Below are 13,810 nucleotides of genomic sequence, written 5' to 3' on the forward strand. Positions count from 1 at the left end.
GAGAACGACATAATGCTGCTTTATGATATTTTCATATTTCTCTCCGTCATGAGGGAGGGAGGATAATGAAAGTTGACAGAAGTAATTCTCGTAATAAAACGTTTAATTCCGTTACCAAATTGGTAACGGAATTACCCCAAAAATCTGTAACGGATTACTGCAACTGGCTACTGAGATCACAAACTACCGCCTCTCATAAGTCACAAACTACCGCCTCTCTCTCTCCCTCTGCCTCTCCCTCTGCCTCTCCCTCTGCCTCTCCTCTGCCTCTCTCTCTGCCTCTCTCTCTGCCTCTCCCTCTGCCTCTCCCTCTGCCTCTCCCTCTGCCTCTCCCTCTGCCTCTCCCTCTGCCTCTCCCTCTGCCTCTCTCTCTGCCTCTCTCTCTGCCTCTCTCTCTGCCTCTCTCTGCCTCTCTCTCTGCCTCTCTCTCTCCCTGGACGTTGAAATTTGGTCAGTCCACCCTGGCCTTGATGTCAATTTGATTTGGACCAAATGTGAACCCATAATAGACGTATTGTTCACACATTCGGACAGTAGAGTCCAATACAGTAGTACGGTATATTGTATACTATTGTACTCTACTTTACTGTACTCTATTGTACTATGAAACAAAGATAAATTATATAAAGAATTATAGTAAAAACATATTGAGCACCTTAAAAGGGATCCGGACAGATTTCGGCAATTAGGCCCCTTTCATCTACTTCTCTCTGCGGTGCGCGGGTGACTCTCAGCGGTGCGCGGGTAACTCTCAGCAGCGCGCGGGTAACTCTTAGCAGCGCGCGGGTAACTCTAATATTAATGATATCCATGTCAATCTCTCATGGCTCAAAGTGGAGGAGAGATTGAATGCATCACCACAAGTCTTTGTGAGAGGTAATGACACATTGAAAGCACCCAACTGTCTGTTCAAACGACTAGCACACAGCTCAGACACCCATGGACATCCCACCAAGACATACCACCAGGGGTCTCTTCACAGTCCCCAAGTCCAGAACAGACTATGGGAGGCACACAGTACTACATAGAGCCATGACTACATGGAACTCTATTCCACAGCAGGTAACTGATGCCAGCAGTAAAATCGAATAAAATAAACTACATAAAACTATATCTTATGGAACAACGTGGACTGTGAAGAAACACACACACACACACACACACACACACACACACACACACACACACACACACACACACACACACACACACACACACACACACACACACACACACACACACACACACACACACACACACACACACACACACATTGTTGTATGGTGGTATTATACATGTTGTATTGTAGGTATGTAGTGGTGTAATAAATTTGTAAGTCGCTCTGGATAAGAGCGTCTGCTAAATGACTTAAATGTAAATGTAATAATGTTATATGATGTACTGTTTTATCTTTTAGTTTTTTGTGTGTGTGACGTGTTCTAACGTGTTTGAAAGAGTAAGAAACCCTGATAAATATAAATTCAGAACTGAACTCTACTCTTCTGTGTTGTACTGAACTGTTTTACACGGTGATGTTCAAACTCTGTGTGATTTGATCAACTTTAAAATGAATGTTTTTCGTTTGACATACATGATAAAAGTGAAGAAAAAACCCCCCAAAAAACAGAGTGAAACGTGTAATTCTGTTGCCGTGGAATTGCCCATAACATTACAGCATAACGATCATGTATCCTCACCTCCACGTCCTGTACAGAGCGCGGCTGGGCCATACACAGCATGTTGAGCAGCTGCAGGATCAGCTCTTCGATGTGCTGCAGAGCTCCCTCCTTGGCTGACAGGTTGGGGTGCACCTGTAGCTGCACCTGGAAGAGAGACAGAGGGACAATGGGACAAACGTCAGAGAGACAGAGGGACAAACATCAGAGAGACAGAGGAGAGGGACGATGGGGACAAACGTCAGAGAGACAGAGGGACAAACATCAGAGAGACAGAGGGACAATGGGGACAAACGTCAGAGAGACAGAGAGACAAACATCAGAGAGACAGAGGGACGATAGGGACAAACGTCAGAGAGACAGAGAGACAAAAAATCAGAGAGACAGAGGGACGATGGGACAAACGTCAGAGAGACAGAGAGACAAACATCAGAGAGACAGAGGGACGATAGGGACAAACGTCAGAGAGACAGAGGGACGATGGGACAAACGTCAGAGAGACAGAGGGACGATGGGACAAACGTCAGAGAGAAGGACAGACTCAGAGAGACAGATGGGGACAAACGTCAGAGAGACAGAGGGACAAACATCAGAGAGACAGAGGGACGATGGGGACAAACGTCAGAGAGACAGAGAGACAAACATCAGAGAGACAGAGGGACGATGGGGACAAACGTCAGAGAGACAGAGAGACAAACATCAGAGAGACAGAGGGACGATAGGGACAAACGTCAGAGAGACAGAGGGACGATGGGGACAAACGTCAGAGAGACAGAGGGACGATGGGGACAAACGTCAGAGAGACAGAGGGACGATGGGACAAACGTCAGAGAGACAGAGAGACAAACATCAGAGAGACAGAGGGACAAACATCAGAGAGACAGAGGGACAAACATCAGAGAGACAGAGGGACGATGGGGACAAACGTCAGAGAGACAGAGAGACGATGGGACAAACGTCAGAGAGACAGAGGGACGATGGGACAAACGTCAGAGAGACAGAGGGACAAACATCAGAGAGACAGAGGGACAAACATCAGAGAGACAGAGGGACAAACATCAGAGAGACAGAGGGACGATGGGGACAAACGTCAGAGAGACAGAGAGACAAACATCAGAGAGACAGAGGGACGATGGGGACAAATGTCAGAGAGATGCCAGAAAACCTACTGTGGGAATGCAAATAATTACACATGACAGGGGTGTCCAGGGACAGAGATGTCCAGGGACAGAGACAGGGGTGTCCAGGGACAGAGACATGGGTGTCCAGGGACAGAGGTGTCCAGGGACAGGGGTGTCCAGGGAGAGAGATGTCCAGGGACAGAGGTGTCCAGGGACAGAGGTGTCCAGGGACAGAGGAGTGGAGCCTTTTTTTTCAAGCAGTTCTTCATGAACATGTTATTTAGCAGACGTGTTATAAAAACATTCAAAAAACAAACTTCCAGTCATGGCATAGCCTTTCCCCCTCATCAGTTCCTGATAAATAGATACCTTTATAACTGAGCCAAGTCACTAGGCCACCTCTCAGATGCAGAGTGTCCAAGACAAGTGTTGTGAAATACAGGCTTAGCTAACAACAAACACCACAACAACAACAACATACATGACATCATGGTGAATTGACGTTAAACTGCCTGCAATACTCCAGAGATCAGTGTTTTATTGATACAGTGTTTAGAAGTGAAGCCCCATGCCTCGTGGGCTTGGCCTAGTTCTGACACCCCGCCTTTACTCAACAGACCATGGAGGTAGAAACAGTCAGAATAGGAGGAATGTTTTTGGAGAGAGAGAGCAGAAGTGTGTTTTGGAAAGAGGACAGGAGAGGAGAGGGGGGAGGGAGAAGAGAGGCAGAAGAGAGGAGAGGAAAGGAGAGAGAAGAAGAGAGGAGAGGAAGAGAAAACAGGTGTTGTTTGTTAGAGCGAGAAGAAGTGAGAAGAGGGGTTTGATTTGTTAGGGTGAGAGGAGGAGAGGAGGAGAGAGGTGTGGTCGGTTATGGTGAGAGGAGGAGAGAGAGAGAGAGATAGAGAAGGAGAGAGAGAGAGAGATAGAGAAGGAGAGAGAGAAAGAGAAAGAGTGTGATATATAAAAAAAAGTGTGAGAGATTTACTGAGCCACAGATTAAACTAAACTCTCTACGGACAAATCCATCTCTTCATCTCTTAGTGACAGTTACCAGGCAGAACTCCTTCTCATTGCTACCGCTACTTACTACACGCTAACGGCTAAAACCACCATGGTCACATTTCGCTCATCTGTTTCGATCTGTCAAACCTCCGACTGACGGTGATCAACAACAACAACTATTCTGACTAAGTGGAGACTATAAATATGAAATGATCTGAACGGAAAACCAAAGCAGAAGCTGCTAATTCCTTTCGCTGAGCTCAGACTCCACATGTTGTTCTGAGTCATCACATAGAGACAGAAACAACCGGGGTCGTTCGCCTCCTCAGCCTGGCGCCATTCACAAAACCCTACAAAACCATTCACAAAACCCTACAAAACCATTCGCTTCCTCAACTCTACAAAACCATTTGTTTCATCAACCCTAGAGGTCGTTAGTTGGTGTCATGGACCCTAGAGGTCGTTAGTTGGTGTCATGGACCCTAGAGGTCGTTAGTTGGTGTCATGGACCCTAGAGGTCGTTAGTTGGTGTCATGGACCCTACTGACCGTTAGATAGTTTAATCAACTAACAAGTGTTTTCTCTATCTGTTAGAGCAGTGGTCACCAACCGGTCCATCTCCAAGGCGTTTCTAGTCGATCACCAAACATTTCTGTAAAAAACCCAACAATAAAGCCTTCCGTTCCTATTTCGTTTTGTTCGTTTCCTGCTGTTGGTGGTCGGGGCACTTGGCTCAGCAGCCCTAGTGCTGTTGGTGGCCGGGGCACTTGGCTCAGCAGCCCTAGTGCTGTTGGTGGTCTGGGCACTTGGCTCAGCAGCCCTAGTGCTGTTGGTGGTCGGGGCACTTGACTCAGCAGCCCTAGTGCTGTTGGTGGCCGGGGCACTTGGCTCAGCAGCCCTAGTGCTGTTGGTGGCCGGGGCACTTGACTCAGCAGCCCTAGTGCTGTTGGTGGTCGGGGCACTTGACTCAGCAGCCCTAGTGCTGTTGGTGGTCGGGGCACTTGGCTCAGCAGCCCTAGTGCTGTTGGTGGTCGGGGCACTTGGCTCAGCAGCCCTAGTGCTGTTGGTGGTCGGGGCACTTGGCTCAGCAGCCCTAGTGCTGTTGGTGGCCGGGGCACTTGGCTCAGCAGCCCTAGTGCTGTTGGTGGCCGGGGCACTTGGCTCAGCAGCCCTAGTGCTGTTGGTGGCCGGGGCACTTGGCTCAGCAGCCCTAGTGCTGTTGGTGGTCGGGGCACTTGGCTCAGCAGCCCTAGTGCTGTTGGTGGTCGGGGCACTTGGCTCAGCAGCCCTAGTGCTGTTGGTGGCCCGGGGGCACTTGGCTCAGCAGCCCTAGTGCTGTTGGTGGTCGGGGCACTTGGCTCAGCAGCCCTAGTGCTGTTGGTGGTCGGGGCACTTGGCTCAGCAGCCCTAGTGCTGTTGGTGGTCGGGGCACTTGGCTCAGCAGCCCTAGTGCTGTTGGTGGTCGGGGCACTTGGCTCAGCAGCCCTAGTGCTGTTGGTGGTCGGGGCACTTGGCTCAGCAGCCCTAGTGCTGTTGGTGGTCGGGGCACTTGACTCAGCAGCCCTAGTGCTGTTGGTGGTCTGACATGATGATAGAGTCCTGGCTTTAACAAGCTCTTTGATGTCAGAATCTTTTGTCTTCAGCCTTCTTCCCATTAGTAGTTGGAGAGATACCTACTCCATCCAGGAGAGAGTAGTTGTGCAGGAGAGATACCTACTCCATCCAGGAGATAGTAGTTGTGCAGGAGAGATACCTACTCCATCCAGGAGTTAGTAGTTGTGCAGGAGAGATACCTACTCCATCCAGGAGATAGTATTTGTGCAGGAGAGATACCTACTCCATCCACGAGATAGTATTTGTGCAGGAGAGATACCTACTCCATCCAGGAGATAGTAGTTGTGCAGGAGAGATACCTACTCCATCCAGGAGTTAGTAGTTGTGCAGGAGAGATACCTACTCCATCCAGGAGATAGTAGTTGTGCAGGAGAGATACCTACTCCATCCAGGAGTTAGTAGTTGTGCAGGAGAGATACCTACTCCATCCAGGAGAGAGTAGTTGTGCAGGAGAGATACCTACTCCATCCAGGAGTTAGTATTTGTGCAGGAGAGATACCTACTCCATCCAGGAGAGAGTAGTTGTGCAGGAGAGATACCTACTCCATCCAGGAGATAGTAGTTGTGCAGGAGAGATACCTACTCCATCCAGGAGATAGTAGTTGTGCAGGAGAGATACCTACTCCATCCAGGAGTTAGTAGTTGTGCAGGAGAGATACCTACTCCATCCAGGAGATAGTAGTTGTGCAGGAGAGATACCTACTCCATCCAGGAGTTAGTAGTTGTGCAGGAGAGATACCTACTCCATCCAGGAGATAGTAGTTGTGCAGGAGAGATACCTACTCCATCCAGAAGATAGTAGTTGTGCAGGAGAGATACCTACTCCATCCAGGAGTTAGTAGTTGTGCAGGAGAGATACCTACTCCATCCAGGAGTTCGTAGTTGTGCAGGAGAGATACCTACTCTATCCAGGAGAGAGTAGTTGTGCAGGACAGATACCTACTACATACAGGAGTGTGTTTCTGTACTCAAGGAGAGCTGTGTAAGGATCTCCGTTGCCGCCTCGTGCTTTTCTTCTAACAGGTTCTTCACAGTCTGAACTGCTCTCTCATCTTGGCCGTTTGACTGTGGACATCTAGGACTCGACATAACACGTTTGAACTCCCAGCTGGTAGAGAAATCGGACATTTCTTGACTCGAATGTCTTCCATTGTCGTAGCACAAAACGTCGGTCACCCCATGGCTTGCTGAGATCGACTTTAGTGCTGTAATTATGTGTTTACTTATTGTCCTACTGAGCCTGGAGATGTATGGGTATTTAGAGTAGTAATCCACACACAGTAGATGTTCTGTGTCGTTGTAATGGAAGACGTCCACTCCAACTTTGGCCCCAAGCGCTCTCTGGGCCTGGATGAGATGGCTCTCTGGGCCTGGATGAGACGGCTCTCTGGGCCTGGATGAGACGGCTCTCTGGGCCTGGATGAGACGGCTCTCTGGGCCTGGATGAGACGGCTCTCTGGGCCTGGATGAGACGGCTCTCTGGGCCTGGATGAGACTGTTCTCTTTGGTTGTTGTTGTTGTTGTTGTGTGTTGCAGACTTTTGTTAGATCTTCAAATCTGTTTATTCATTCCTGACCAGAACAGAACCTTCCATGCTTGTTCCTTTACATTTTACGATTTCCATGTGTTCTTCATGGATTTTTTCCGTAATTTCTTCTCTCATTATCATCTGAGGAACGAGGAAGTTTTGAACAGCAGTCCATCAGCGTAGGTCAAGTCCTCTCTGAAGGTCCAGCAGTGCTGTATTTTCTTGGCAACGTTCCCTCTCATGTCTGGCCATCCTTTCTTTTTGTACTGTTTCTGTGACCAGTCTTCACTCCACTGCTGTTGCTGCATTTTGAATTGCTGCATTTTCTCTTCTGAAACAGGAAGTTGATAAACGATGTAGTTTACATTCAGCTCACCATCCACCAATTTCTCTCTCTCTGTTCCTTCAGGTATGCTTGGGCCCAATGAATCAGCGATGTGCATCTCCTTTCCTGGTTTGTATGTCACATGTAGACTGTATCTCTGTAGTCTCCTCAGCGTTCTCCGCAGTCTGCCTGGTGCTTTCTGGAGCGACTTCTTGAAGATTGTTTCTAAGGACTTGCGGTCTGACTCCACCAGGATTTGTTTTCCACACAGGTATCTGTCTGTGTGCGTGAGGAGTACATTTTTGGTATAATGATTTTTTTTTTTTCCTGTGACATGCTTTGCCTATCTGACCGTATGTTGAACACTTTTTTTGGTTCGTGTTTGTCCCCCACAATGTGAGCATTCTCCCTGCGACCTCTCTTTTACTAGCTGTTGCACGGTCTTTTCAATTTAAAAAATATATATTTCTGTGTTTTCTTTCGCTTATGCACCTTGCGAACGGGCACCTCGACTTCATCGTGAAGCATTTTCATCTGGCACCTGGCTCACTTCACTAGCACGGCAAATGTGTGATTGCTCAAGCTAGCAGGAGATCTGGTTCTCTGAGTAATCTGTGATTCCATACACAATTGTGTCCTGCATCAGTGGCTCAGTAAGTTGTTGAAACTCACTCTTTTGGGCTAGACGTCCCTCTAGGTTCAGAGTAGTTGGTGGTCTCAATTTGATCCGTGTTTCAGAATGTTTAACTTTCCTCGTATTACTTTTTAACTTCTGACACCGTGTAACAAAACAGCACACTGAGGCAGCGATGTGGGGAGAAGAACCTTGTTTATCAGATGTCATGGGTCATGTGTCGGTACAGATGATCGCATGTAGTAATTAGTAACAGCGCCACCCTCAGGCACTCCAGGGAAGTGCATGTACATGCATAACAGTTCTGATAAGATTGCGTTGTTGTTGTTATTATTATTATTAGCAGCTTGTGTCTTTTTTTTTTTTTTTTTATAAATTGAGGAATATTTCACTTTCTCTGGTCATAGGAGTAACAAACATGAATTGGTGCATGAGAGAAAAATAAGGCAGTACAATTTTAGTTTTTTTGCCATCAGCTGGACTGTGTCCCCATTTCTCAGCAGAGGGACGGTGAGTCGGTTGAGAGGCAGACTCACTGCTGCTCCCTCCCTCCCTCCCTCCCTCCCTCAGACGGAGGCCATCATTCCAGTAAAACAAATAAAGAAAAAAGTGAGTTATTATGTTCACTCAGCTGGGCCTCACGAGGAATACAACAAACGATCTATTACCAGTGTGATCAAATACCTATTTTTTTTTTAAAAGATATATCATTTCAAAATGGTCTGAGAAGAATATCATTGGCAGGGCAACTCAAGCACAGTCAATATGCGGAGATCATGTATTGGGTCTATAGCCTACTGCACAAACCTCACTCCTACACAACTGTTTTTAATAGCTTAATGTTTACAAAGGCTCACGTTTTTTTAAGTCAAGTTAAAAAAATAAATCTGAGTGGTAAGATCTCTGCTCTCATTTTGACTCAGAAAGTGATCTTGATTAGGAAAAAGGTTGGTGACCACTGTGGTAGAACCAGTCAGTGTTGCTAGGAAAAAAGGTTGGTGACCACTGTGGTAGAACCAGTCAGTGTTGCTAGGAAAAGGTTGGTGACCACTGTGGTATAACCAGTCAGTGTTGCTAGGAAAAGGTTGGTGACCACTGTGGTAGAACCAGTCAGTGTTGCTAGGAAAAAGGTTGGTGACCACTGTGGTAGAACCAGTCAGTGTTGCTAGGTAAAAAAGGTTGGTGACCATTGTGGTAGAACCAGTCAGTGTTGCTAGGAAAAGGTTGGTGACCACTGTGGTAGAACCAGTCAGTGTTGCTAGGAAAAAGGTTGGTGACCACTGTGGTAGAACCAGTCAGTGTTGCTAGGAAAAAGGTTGGTGACCACTGTGGTAGAACCAGTCAGTGTTGCTAGGAAAAAAGGTTGGTGACCACTGTGGTAGAACCAGTCAGTGTTGCTAGGAAAAAGGTTGGTGACCACTGTGGTAGAACCAGTCAGTGTTGCTAGGAAAAAGGTTGGTGACCACTGTGGTAGAACCAGTCAGTGTTGCTAGGAAAAAGGTTGGTGACCACTGTGGTAGAACCAGTCAGTGTTGCTAGGAAAAAGGTTGGTGACCACTGTGGTAGAACCAGTCAGTGTTGCTAGGGAAAAGGTTGGTGACCACTGTGGTATAACCAGTCAGTGTTGCTAGGAAAAAGGTTGGTGACCACTGTGGTAGAACCAGTCAGTGTTGCTAGGAAAAAGGTTGGTGACTACTGTGGTAGAACCAGTCATTGTGGCGGGTATGATTCCCGCTGGGGCCACATGTACGAAAAACATACAGTGCATTCAGAACCCCTTGACTTTTTCCACATTTTGTTACGTTACAGCCTTATTCTAAAATGGATGTTGACGTTGAGCCCGGAACTTTTATGTGATAACTTTGACACCTTCTGGAAACAGAAGATACTCTACAGGAATGACGGAGTCCATCCAAATCATCTTGGCTCCTGGACTCATTTCAAGGCTGCATTAAAACAATGACTGGTAAATGATCCAAGACCAGCTCAGTTAATCCCTACCATTGTGACAATGAGTCGTCATAATACTGCATCAAATGTACATGATCTTAGGGGCACTGGCAAACACAATGTAAATCATTTAATTTATGTACCCCTAATTGCACCGAATACATCTGTATATCCTACAGCTATTGTAAGCAGTAATCATGAGCCTATAAACCAGAATTATACTGTTAGCACTGAGGCGGTGTGCCCTAGTAGGAAGACCACTTCATGCAGCTCACCCTGCACTATCAGCTCCAATGTAAATAACATGAGTAAGTCTACCTCTGATAAGCTTCCCAGTAAAGCAATAAAAACAATCAAGCAACACAGAAAAGTGCTAAAAAGTAGCCTAAGAAACAAGGTCCATAAAGTTAATAACTCGCTTGTAACAGATGACATGCATATTCTGACTATCTCTGAAACTGACTTAGATAATACCTTTCATGATACAGTGGTAGCAATACACAGTTATAACATCTACAGAAAAGACAGAAATGCCAACGGAGGGGGTGTTGCGGTCTATATTCAGAACCACATTCCTGTAAAGCTTAGCCCGTTGGGGATATTTGCACGGCCGGATAAAAAACGTACCCGATTTAATCTGGTTACTACTCCTGCCCAGTAACTAGAATATGCATATAATTATTGGCTTTGGATAGAAAACACCCTAAAGTTTCTAAAACTGTTTGAATGGTGTCTGTGAGTATAACAGAACGCATATGGCAGGCAAAAACCTGAGAAGATTCCTTACAGGAAGTGGCCTGTCTGACAAGTTCTTGTTCATCTTGGCTCTGTTTATTGAAGACTGAGAATCTTTACTGTAACGTGACACTTCCTACGGCTCCCATAGGCTCTCAGAACCCGGGAAAAAGCTGAACGATATCGAGGCAGCCCCAGGCTGAAACACATTAGCGCGTTTGGATAGTGGCCGGTCAGAGGACCATCAGACTGGGGCTCGTGCACGAGGGCACGAGATGTTTTAATTTTCTCTCTCTTTGAACGTAAACACGCTTTCCCGGTCGGAATATTATCGCTTTTTTACGAGAAAAATGGCATAAAAATTGATTTTAAACAGCGGTTGACATGCTTCGAAGTACGGTAATGGATTATTTAGAATTTTTTTGTCACGAAACGCGTCGGGCGCGTGACCCTTATTTACCCTTCAGATAGTGTCTTGAACGCACGAACAAAACGCCGCTATTTGGATATAACTATGGATTATTTGGGACCAAAACCAACATTTGTTATTGAAGTAGAAGTCCTGGGAGTGCATTCTGACGAAGAACACCAAAGGTAATCAAACTTTTCTAATAGTAAATCGGAGTTTGGTGAGTGCCAAACTTGGTTGGTGTCAAAATAGCTAGCCTGTGATGGCTGGGCTATCTACTTAGAATATTGCAAAATGTGCTTTCACCGAAAAGCTATTTTAAAATCGGACACCTCGATTGCACAAAGGAGTTCTGTATCTATAATTCTTAAAATAATTGTTATGTTTTTTGTGAACGTTTATCGTGAGTAATTTAGTAAATTCACCGGAAGTGTTCGGTGGGAATGCTAGTCACATGCTAATGTAAAAAGCTGGTTTTTGATATAAATATTAACTTGATTGAACAAAACATGCATGTATTGTATAACATAATGTCCTAGGGGTGTCATCTGATGAAGATCATCAAAGGTTAGTGCTGCATTTAGCTGTGGTTTGGGTTTATGTGACATTATATGCTAGCTTGAAAAATGGGTGTCTGATTATTTCTGGCTGGGTACTCTGCTGACATAATCTAATGTTTTGCTTTCGTTGTAAAGCCTTTTTGAAATCGGACAGTGTGGTTAGATTAACAAGAGTCTTGTCTTTAAAATGGTGTAAAATAGTCATATGTTTGAGAAATTGAAGTAATAGCATTTCTAAGGTATTTGAATAACGCGCCACGGGATTACACTGGCTGTTGAGTAGGTGGGACGCAAGCGTCCCACCTAGCCCATAGAGGTTAGAGAGGATCTAATGTTAAATACTGTTGAAGTAATATGTCTACAGGTTCATCTGCCTCACCTAAAGCCCATTCTGGTAGGAAGCTGCTATAGACCACCAAGTGCTAACAGTCAGTATCTGGATAATGTGTGAAATGCTTGATAATGTATGTGATATCAACAGAGAAGTATATTTTCTGGGCGATTTAGATATTGACTGGCTTTCATCAAGTTGCCCAGTCAGGAAAAACCTTCAAACTGTAACCAGTGCCTGCAAGATGAATCAGGTTATCAGTCAACCTACCAGGATAGTTACAAACTGCACAGGAATTAAATCAACATGTATTGATCACATTTTTTATTAACGCTGCAGATATTTGCTTTAAAGCAGTATCCAAATCCATAGGAAGTAGTGATCACAATATAGTAGCCATATCCAGGAAAACCAAAGTTCCAAAGGCTGGGCCTAATATAATGTAAAAGAGGTCATAGAAGAAGTTTTGCAGTGATTCACTACACATCCAAGTATATCGGACCAAATTATGAAAGACAAGAATTGTACTTTTGAATTCCGTACAGTCAGTGTGGAAAAGGTGAAAAAATGATTGTTGTCTATCAACAATGACAAGCCACCAGGGTCTGACAATCCAGATGGAAAATTACTGAGGATAATAGCAGACGATATTGCCACTCCTATTTGCCAAATCTTCAATTTAAGCTGACTAGAGAACGTGCCTTCAGGTCGGGAGAGAAGCTAAAGTCATTCCGCTACCCAAGAATAGTAAAGCCCCCTTTACTGTCTCAAATAGCCGACCAATCAGCCTGTTACCAACCCTTAGTAAACTTCTGGAAAAAATTGTGTTTGATCAGATACAATGCTATTTTACAGTAAACAAATTGACAACATAGTTTCAGCACACTTACAGGGAAGGACACTCAACAAGCACAACACTTACACAAACGACTGATGATTGGCTGAGAGAAATTGATGATAAAATGATTGTGGGTGCTGTCTTGTTAGACTCCAGTGCAGCTTCAGACATTAAATATAATCCAGTTAGAATCAGGAATTCCCCAGGGTAGCTGTTTAGGCCCCTTGCTTTTTTCAATTTTTACTAACGACATGCCACTGACCTTGAGTAAAGCCTGAGTTTCTATGTATGCGGATGACTCAACACTACACACGTCAGCTACTACAGCGACTGAAATGACTGCAACACTCAAAGAGCTGCAGTTAGTTTCAGAGTGGGTGGCAAGGAATAAGTCAGCCCTACATATTTCTAAAACTAAAAGCATTGTATTTGGAAAAAAAACACTCATTAAACCCTAAACCTCAACTAAATCTTGTAATAAATAATGTGGAAATTGAGCAAATTGAGATGACGAAACTGCTTGGAGTAACACTAGATTGTAAACTGTCATGGTCAAAACATTGATGCAGTTGTAGCTAAAATAGGGAGAAGTATGTCTATAATAAAGCAATGCTCTGCCTTCTTATTAACAACACTATCAACAAGGCAGGTCCTACAGGCCCTAGTTTCTACCTTCTTAACAACACTATCAACAAGGCAGGTCCTACAGGCCCTAGTTTCTACCTTCTTAACAACACTATCAACAAGGCAGGTCCTACAAGCCCTAGTTTCTACCTTCTTAACAACACTATCAACAAGGCAGGTTCTACAGGCCCTAGTTTCTACCTTCTTAACAACACTATCAACAAGACAGGTCCTACAGGCTCTAGTTTTGTCGCACCTGGACTACTGTTCAGTCGTGTGGTCAGGTGCCACAAAAAAAGTACTTAAGAAAATTGCAATTGTCTCAGAACAGGGCAGCACGGCTGGTCCTTGGATGTACATAGAGAGCTAATATGAATAATATGCATGTCAGTCTCTCCTGGCTGAAAGTGGAAGAGAGATTGACTTCATCACTACTTATATTTATGAGAGGTATTGACATGTT

At 45.2% G+C, this 13,810-nt stretch overlaps 1 protein-coding gene across 5 annotated transcripts in view; it reads right to left on the minus strand.

Annotated features, from left to right (window-relative positions):
• sos2 (son of sevenless homolog 2 (Drosophila)) overlaps window positions 1-13,810 on the minus strand; it is a 97,709-nt gene that overhangs the window by 48,912 nt on the left and 34,987 nt on the right. For all 5 annotated transcript variants that reach the window (XM_045708881.1, XM_045708836.1, XM_045708977.1 and 2 more), the window contains one exon: window positions 1,698-1,823. In XM_045708881.1, the coding sequence (XP_045564837.1) occupies window positions 1,698-1,823 (126 nt within the window). The remainder of the gene's footprint in view (window positions 1-1,697; window positions 1,824-13,810) is intronic.

Source organism: Salmo salar, chromosome ssa01 (assembly GCF_905237065.1).
Source record: "Salmo salar chromosome ssa01, Ssal_v3.1, whole genome shotgun sequence".
Taxonomy (NCBI): Eukaryota; Metazoa; Chordata; class Actinopteri; order Salmoniformes; family Salmonidae; genus Salmo; species Salmo salar.